This window comes from Salvia hispanica, chromosome 5 (assembly GCF_023119035.1).
Source record: "Salvia hispanica cultivar TCC Black 2014 chromosome 5, UniMelb_Shisp_WGS_1.0, whole genome shotgun sequence".
Lineage (NCBI taxonomy): Eukaryota > Viridiplantae > Streptophyta > Magnoliopsida > Lamiales > Lamiaceae > Salvia > Salvia hispanica.
The window spans coordinates 22645398-22654179 of NC_062969.1; the positions used below are offsets into that span (position 1 = coordinate 22645398).

At 40.4% G+C, this 8782-nt stretch overlaps 2 protein-coding genes across 2 annotated transcripts; both read left to right on the plus strand.

Moving 5' to 3' along the window:
- Positions 1–931: 931 nt before the first annotated feature.
- LOC125189661 lies at positions 932–3112 on the plus strand. The gene has a single exon (XM_048086915.1). The coding sequence runs from the start codon at positions 932–934 to the stop codon at positions 3110–3112; it is 2181 nt and encodes a 726-aa protein (XP_047942872.1).
- A 775-nt stretch (positions 3113–3887) lies between these two features.
- On the plus strand, positions 3888–8466 carry LOC125189086. Its single transcript, XM_048086279.1, has 5 exons — positions 3888–5515; positions 5625–6620; positions 7053–7278; positions 7638–7780; positions 7898–8466. Exons 1-5 carry the CDS (start codon positions 4130–4132, stop codon positions 8210–8212), a joined length of 3066 nt encoding a protein of 1021 aa, XP_047942236.1. The 5' UTR covers positions 3888–4129; the 3' UTR covers positions 8213–8466.
- The last annotated feature ends 316 nt before the right edge of the window (positions 8467–8782 follow it).

Here is an 8782-nt window from a genome sequence, read left to right on the forward strand (position 1 = left end):
CTAAGTGAACTCAATATATATTACTCCCTCCGTTCCACAAAGATTGTCCCACTTTGACCGAGCACGGGATTTAAGAAATGTAATGGAAAGTGAGTTGAAAAAGTTAGTGGAATGTGGGTCCTACTTTTATATATTAGTTTTATAATAAAATGTGAGTTGAAATGAGTTAGTGGAATATAAAGTCCACTACCAAAAATGGTAAAAAGTGAAATGGGACAAACTTTGTGGGACAGACTAAAAAGGAAAAATGGGACAATATTTGTGGGACGGAGGGAGTAATTGAATGTCTAATTAAACTCGATCATAACACGTTTAATAAATAAAATATAGGATCCTGATAAAATGCAAACTCTAAATATTGTACAAACTTCAAACCATGATCTACATCGCTAGGGAAGAGCTCTCTTTACATTATTCTCTCTTATTTTACCATTTCTCTACTATAACTATTTATTACTCCCCCCGTTTCGTTGCAGTTGAGGCGGAACTTTTGAGCATGAAGTTTTAGAAATGAATGTTGGGTGTGTTAAATAAATAGATCAAAAAGTAAGAGAGAGGAAAAGGTAGAGAGAATAAAGTATAAAGTGAATGAAGTGGAAAGAATAAAGTAAGAGAGAGTAAAGTAAGAAAAAGAAAAAAGTTACCAAATATGGAAATAACTCAACTATGAAGAAACTTCCCGAAATGGTAAAATGACTCAACTATGGCGAAACGGAGGGAGTATCATTTTTATAAAACGAATGTAAAAAAGTCAACGGAACACCAAATGGCGGACGGGGAGAATAGTAATAAAATGTAAAGATGGGACTTGAATGTAATTTAATCAGAATCCTGGCGATAACCACAATAGTGTAAATTTGCTTCTCTCCAATTCATATGTAAAATCATCAAAGCATAAATCAACCTTTCTTCTTCAATTCACTCCAAATTCATGGATGATCATCTAGAAGAAACGCAACTCGACAAGGCAATGCCGTGGATAGGCGCCTACATCGCCGCCGCCTCCGCCGTCTGCACCGTCGCCATGGCCGCCGACGCCTTCAACGGTTTCCGCCTCAAGAAGCTCTGGTTCCCCTGCACCTACTTCTCTCTCAACCCGACCTTCCTCACCCTTCTCGGAGTCGCCATGAAGCTCGCCCTCGACCTCACCGCCGTCATGAAGAACGTCAAGATCGCCAAGCTCACTTCTCTCATCTTCCTCTCAACTTCCATGGCCAACTTCACCTCCTCCCTCGGGTCCATAGACGGCAAGCACGTCCTCTCCAACGTCGTTGCCCTCGCGATTCTTGTGTCAACGGTTCTTGTCGACGTCACAATCCGGTTCATCATGCTGAACCGGATTAACTTCTACATCCTACCCATGATCCTCATGTTTCTCTCTCTAGTCACCCTGGTTTCGCTGGCGGCCGCAGCTCCCGCCATGAAGCAGAGCCTGGAGGCCGCCTACCGCGAAAAGTATAGGGTAACTTTGAATGAGGATCAAGAGGGGATGTTGAGAAATGAGGGTTTGGGGATTGATGAGAGGAAAAGGTTTATGATGAAGTATTGGGTGATGGCGGCAACTTCCAATCCTGAGTTCGTGATGGCTCGTTCCGTTATCTGCACCATGTCGGCCTTGCTCAACTTGATCTCCCTGATTACCCTCTCGATTGCCTATGTCGTCCAGTGGAGAAGGTACAAAGGCCCGTTTATAAATTTAGATTCTGTGTATGGAGGCTCCGTTAGGTGGATTCTCTATACACAGATTGTGGGGGTTGTGGTCGCCACCATAGCCCCCCTCTCAAGATGGCTGGTCGTTGTTAGCTTTAAGCAGGCAACGGCAAACCTGGCCAGGATGATGGACGAGATGAAGGTAGAGGATTATTGGTTCCAACCCTTGGTTGATTTGAGAGGGAGATTCTCAAGTTTGAAGATCTTAGGACGAGGCAAGTTCTTGTATGATGTGAAATGGTATGTTGTTACTTTCTTCATCGGGGTTCAGATCTCAATCATGCTCCTCAGTAAATTGTTTGTGCTCATTTCTTCGTTTCTCATGGGTCCACTCTTTTGCTGCTGGGAGCGGTTCTTCACAAACGAATCAGAAAGCAACAAAGGGCCGAGTTTTAGTAGCTATGCAGTTCTGCTCCCAGGCGAAGCAGAGCTGCCAGCTACTGTAGTAAGGAATATATGCAAGGAAGCGGAAAACATGATTAAGAAAGGTAGAACAAAGCAACCAAAGAGGCTTGCAAGTTTCATATCCAAATCTGTTTGCTTCAAAGGATTAGGATTATTCGACAACATCCAGATTCCACCCCTACATTCTCAAGAACCCCCAAATTGTTGGTCGTTGCCAGTGGTCACACTGGCAAGCATTGCTCTAGCGATCCCTCACATCCCGGAGGAGAAGAGAGAAAACCTTTTGCACAGTGTGAAGGAAGGCCTCGATCTAACTAAGCTAGTCGAGAAAACCCTGTTGAAAAACGACAGAGATCTCAACAACACCAGAGAAGCTGCGGACATGTGTTGGGGGTTAGTCCTTCTTTACAAGAAATGGTTCGACGTTGACATCAAGAAAATGTCACTCGAGTGCAAGGACTCGAGTGAGATGCTTAGAGAGCTCTCAGGCAAGGCAAAGACGATGGTGGTCGAGTTCCTAACTAGTTCGTCCACAAAAAATCCTCTAGACTGGCCGGGTAGGGTTATTGCTGCGAACTCAATGTACAGAATCTGTCAAAGTGTAATGTTGTTCGCTGACGAGGATGACGAAGGGGTGTTTGAGAGAGTGTGTGTGATGATGTCGGATGTTATGGCGGCGTGTTTTACGAATTTGGGTAATGTGATGAACGTGATGTGTCGAGGGAGCGAGATAGAGAAGAGGGAGAAGAGCGTTGGGAAAGCGTTTAAGATTCTAGGGAAGACGGAGGAGATCGTTGAAGCTGTGCAGCGGCTGGAATGGCCGGCCATGGATCACGAGAGAGCGGTGAAGATAGAAGAATGGCAGGCTTGGTTTCGACAGACTGGAAAGGTTGCTGTCGGGATTGTTGAAACCCTAGTTTGTAGTAGAGATGAGCAGTTAGCTATACAAGTAGATATGATCACTTCAAATTCCACATTCCCTCTTCAACTTCCTTAGCTTAATTATGTAATAAACCTTTTACTATTTTTTTTCCCTTTTTGTACGATATTTGAACAAAAATTTCGAGTCGAACCCTTAGCTTATGCAATAATGAACATCCCTCGAGGCTCGAACCATCACATAATAAAAACTGAAGTGTAAAAAAGTGAAATTAAATAAAGCTAGAGCACAAAGTGAGACACTAGTCGACGGAAATAAAAAATTGTGCGGGCTTAACCCATTATTGTTGTAGGCCCGTTTTGTGGAATTAGCACAATTTTAATATGTATGTATATATTTTTGAGGTGCAAAATATTGAGAATATTTAATGGAGGAATGTTATCTAGGCTTGAATCTGGATCTAATATTGTCTCATAAAATACAGCAATATAAAAACACACTGTTTACTTTTCAGCAAAAAACTACTCTAGTTTGTTTAACAAAACTGAGGACTTATTACGAGATCATTTGAACCCTATTCCAAAAAGTCCTCAGTCCTATTTATTAGATAGATTTTGATCTAGATTGATATAAATAAATATTTTATCAAATAAATTGCGTTTTAAAAAAATTCTCACTCATGATTTTATCAACCAAATTACTTTTTGAAATTAACGTTTATACTTACATTAATTACTATACAGTTTTTAAATTTTTATTCATTTCTAAATAAAGAAGATAGTTAATAATAACAATACTGAATATTTTACTAAATATAGGAGTATTATAATAGAACTCAAATATTGAAATATTTATGGATTAAGAAAATATTTCAAATGACAAATGACAAATGACATTATAGAGAGAGTCGTGAAAAACCAGATTTTGAGCCTTTGAATCAAAACTGATGAATCAAACAAAGTTTAAGATCTGAAGCGCCCTTTCTCTCTCAATCTCCCAATCCGCAGTGGTAGTATTTTTCAGTTCACTGATAATTCTCAATTGTTTCCGCTTTACAGTAGCTGAATTTCTGGATGTTTTGATTGTACATATGCAATCGATTCCGACGCCTCTTGAGTTGTGCGGATAAATTAGATGATAGCCGGCGATGCGATTGAGGGGAAACAATCCCTGGCGATCTCCACCGAGGTCGATCGCGAATCGGACGGCGGAGATGACTTGTCTCAGTACTCATCTTGCGGCGGCGAATCGGAGTTCGAGAGGTACTGCAGCGCCAGCTCAGCAATGGGGACCCCTAGCTTCCGAGGCAGCTCGTTCTACGATTCTGATTTCGGCTCCTTGAAAAGCTTCAAACTTGGCGGTGAGATTTCTGAATTTCATAAGATTCGCGATTCGGAGTCGCGTCGTGGTGTAATTGATAATGGCGTTTTGAGTTTGAATGAGAGAATTGAGGGTTTTGTGAGTGGTGGTGTTGATTTGGGGGGGAATTTTGATGCGGATGGTGATTGGGGGAATGAGACTGAGAGTGGGATGAAAGGGGTAAGGGATAGAAATGTGCGAATTGGGGGTGAATTTGATGAGACCGGAAATGAGAGAAAGTTTAGCGATGGTAAGGAAGGGTTGGGAATTGAGGGAGGGGAGAATAGGAACTTATCGGATGAAAGTGAAGCTTCGTCGAGGTGTGAGCATTCGGAGGGTGAGGATTCCATGTTTGGATGTGGTAGTGATGATGAGAGGAGGATTGGTGTGTATTACGAGAAGAATGCGCGTTTTCGTGATGAGGAAAGCGGGATAAAGGAAAATCGGTTGGTCATGAATTCTGCAGTGGCATTTGGTTCTGATGATTGGGATGATTTTTTTCATGAGAGGAGTGAGAATACTAATGGTTCCATGATTTGGGGTGAATTTAGCAAGACTGTTGCACCAAGTGGGAATGGCTCTTCGAGTTTTTCTGCTGGCAATTCAGCTTGCAATCAAGTTGAATCTGGTGATAGGTCATCAGAGGTTTATGTGAATGCTCAATCCACTGTTACATCGAATCTTATTCAACGTGATGCTCGATCTGAAGATGCAAAACAAGTGGTTGCATCCAGAAATCAAGTGAGTGAGATTGATGAATTGGATGGATATCTTGGAAGTGTTGCTTCTGTTAATGATATATTTCAAACAAAGAAAAACCCACTGGAAAAGGCCTCAGCAATCGAGGAGTTCAAGACTGAGTCAGAAATAGAAAGCCGAAATGTGACTACAAGAGAAGCCATCTCCATTCATCATGATTTTGCATCAGAAAGGACAAATCATGAGAATAGAAATTTGGAGGTGGAGACACTTTGTGATTCTGTAGTCACTCAGAAAGATCTAGTGGCAGCAAAAGGTAAGGAAGAGAAGGAGACCAAATCATCTGAAGGAAGCTGTTCATTTGCATTTCCATTGGTGGCTGATACGATAGGGGTTACTGCAGCTAAGAGTGACTTTTCTTCTGTGTTCGACCAAATTGAAGATCATTTTGTTCCAGCTAAGGTAATTTTCTTCTTTTTTAGAGTTTGCTCTTTGTATTTATGGATGGTTATTCTCTAAAATGATGAAAAATAGCAAATTTTTTAATATGATTTGGTGCAATATCTTGCAGAAAAGGGATTTCGAGCTAAATGAATTCTATGATGAATTTGTTAATGATATGGAAGATATACTACTTGATTCAACTGAGTCTCCTGTATCTAGATTAGCCTATAGCACTAGGATAAGTCACCCCCAATTTCATCGGCCTTCGAGAGATGGAGGCTCTAATGCATCTACATCTGGCACAGATCATGCTCATAATTCGATTAATCCATCTCTCAAAATTGATAGGGTTGAGGTAGTAGGTGCTAGGCAAAGAAAGGGAGATGTTTCATTCACCGAACGGCTGGTTGGGGTCCAGAAATACACCGTATATAAAATGAAAGTGTGGAGTGGTGAAGACCAATGGGAGGTAGAACGTCGTTATCGCGACTTTTACACACTCTATCACCGGCTGAAGAAAATATTTTCTGACAATGGATGGATTCTTCCTCCGTGCTGGTCTTCCGCTGAAAGAGAATCGCAAAAGGTCTTTGGTAATGCTTCTCCAGATGTCATTGCAGCGAGGAGTGTTCTTATCCAGGAATGTTTACAGTCCATTATCCTCCAAAGATTTCCTGCCAATTCTCTCAACGCTGTAACTAGTTTTCTCTCCCCGACAGAGATGGTGCCTAGCTCTCCTGTATCTGATACTGGCATATCTCAATCAGCTCTCGCCAATAAAGGAACACAGGAAAGTGATTTTTCCAGCTTGGGGAAAACCATCTCACTCTTTGTTCAGATACGCCCTTTGAAATCTGTGAAACGGATGCTAGATGAGCAACACTACAGGTGTGCAGGATGCCACAGAAACTTTGATGATGGTAGAACAAGGTTGAAGGAACTTGTACAGGCACTAGGCTGGGGTAAACCTCGTCTTTGTGAATATAGTGGCCAGTTATTCTGCTCTTCATGCCATACCAATGATACTTCTGTATTGCCTGCCAGAGTTCTTCATCATTGGGATTTTACTCGATACCCTGTATCTCAGCTGGCTAAATCATTTCTAGATTCTATTCATGACCAGGTATGTCATGACTATTTATTTTGCCATAATTATGTATTAGTTGAGTGACTTCAACTGTGCTATGGAGCAATGTCAAAGCTTATCTCCATAATATGTTGTGTTCTGGATTAGTTTCCCATGTTCAACTGATTTGCCTCTTTTATCTACTAACATTTAACATTAAATTGCTTCTACATTAACTGGACAGCTTTAAGACATGAAAGTCTTGATAGAAATTTCCAATTTGGGGGTGTTTTGATGGCTTTGGGTGTTCTAGGAATTGAGTTTGTAAACGAGTCTACGAATATCTGATGTCCACGAAGGAAATATATTAAATTATTATGTTTTTGTTTGGGTGCTGTTATGGAACAAGGAACAAGAAAGGAGTTTTTGGCAGAATAATTTAACATAGCCTCTCTATTCGACACTCTAATTTTCTTTCTTTTATTGCAGCCAATGCTATGCGTCAGTGCTGTGAATCCCTTCTTATTTTCTAAAGTTCCGACATTACAGCATGTGGCAAATGTCCGAAACAGAATAAGAGCGGTGTTGCCATATGTTCGCTGCCAGTACCGTGGATCCATCCAAAAAGGTCTTGGATCCCGGAGATATCTTCTTGACAGCAATGATTTCTTCGCTCTGAAAGACCTCATTGATCTTTCCAAAGGATTTTTCTCAGGTGAAATTTTATAGTCGAAAATATATGCTTCTTGCTTTAGTCCTGAACAGACTTGAAATTATATTTCACAATTTTTGTTGAAGTGGCATGCTTTTCTTTGCTGTGTTGTTTCGTGTTAGTATGATGACATAATCTCAGAGCTCTCTAGTTTCCATATACATTATTATAGACGTGTACTGAAAGTGTAAGCCAAGCATGATTAAGTATCCGTATGCATTCTGTTTTAGTGCCTTCTGGTTGTCTAACTGCTGTTAGTCTTTCCTTTCTGCTGTTGTTGACTTGTTTGAGCTTGAGCTAAGATTAATATAACCATTTCAATGTTGTGATGCATTGTGACGTTTGAATGTGTCTTACTGCAGCACTACCAGTGATGGTTGAAACAGTCTCTCGAAAAATTCAAGAACATATAACCGACCAGTGCCTTATATGTTACGATGTTGGGGTTCCCTGTGGCGCTCGTCAAGACTGTCAAGATCCCGTTGCTCTCATTTTCCCCTTCCAGGCAAGTGTTTATTCCTATCAACGAAAAAAGAGTTCATCCGGTTTAATTTACTCTGCGAATATTACTTGTGAATAGAATCAAAATATGCAATTCTTGATTATGAAAACGAATCAACAGGAAGGAGAGGTAGAAAAGTGCAGAACCTGTGCACTGGTTTTCCACAAGAACTGCTTCAAGAAACTAGCTAATTGTCCTTGTGGCGCTCGTTTTAAGAAAGAGGAGACGAAGAGAAGTTCTAATGAGAGCACCCGCGTTGTGGATAGCAATTTGGTTTCACTGGCCGGAACAGCTGAACCTAGTTCTGGAATTCTCGCTGGCCTCTTCTCTAAGGTAATGCCAGCCAGGTCTCAGATCTCCAGAAAACGAGAGGCAGAGGGCGTCGGTAATGTTATCCCGATGGGTTCGTTACCCAGCACCTCCCTCGAGTTTTGATTTAGATGGCTGTTCGATCAAATATTATATACAAGTTTTGCGAAGATACTCTGCATTTAAGCTTGATTCTTGCACAATTCTTCTGTCACACACTTGTGTTGATGTGTGTATTTTTTTTGTAAAATAAGTTTTAGAATAGAGCATTCATGTGGTTGTTGATTCCATCTGTATATTCAATTACAGTGTTAAAATTGTAAACAAAGCTTTGAAGGTACGGTCTAAAGCTCTCAAGTCTAAACGACTTTTTTTTTTTATTTCTTGTGAATGTGATACATAAACCTAAATTTTAATTTAAAAATAATAGAATTTCCTGCTATCAACTCTGAAAATATTTTTGGGCCGCATTTGTTCACCTAGAAATAGAAGTACAGTTAGAATGGAGCATTTCCAATAAAAAATGAGTTATTGGTAAGAAAAATTTTACTCATGTGAAATTTTAAAGCTTATAAAAGTGGTGTATTTTTCCAAGAATTATGAATGGATAAAAACTGAAATTTGACCATTATTAGTGAATTTTATTATGCTCTCCGTCTAATAAAAATAGATCATATTTCATTTTTCGTCCATCCA

Coding starts and splice junctions, on each gene's coding strand:
- LOC125189661 (XM_048086915.1), top strand. CDS start 932: ATGGATGATCATCTAGAAGAAACGCAACTCGACAAGGCAATGCCGTGG.
- LOC125189086 (XM_048086279.1), top strand. CDS start 4,130: ATGATAGCCGGCGATGCGATTGAGGGGAAACAATCCCTGGCGATCTCC. Junction 5,516..5,624: donor ATCATTTTGTTCCAGCTAAG/GTAATTTTCTTC, acceptor AATATCTTGCAG/AAAAGGGATTTCGAGCTAAA. Junction 7,279..7,637: donor TTCCAAAGGATTTTTCTCAG/GTGAAATTTTAT, acceptor GTCTTACTGCAG/CACTACCAGTGATGGTTGAA.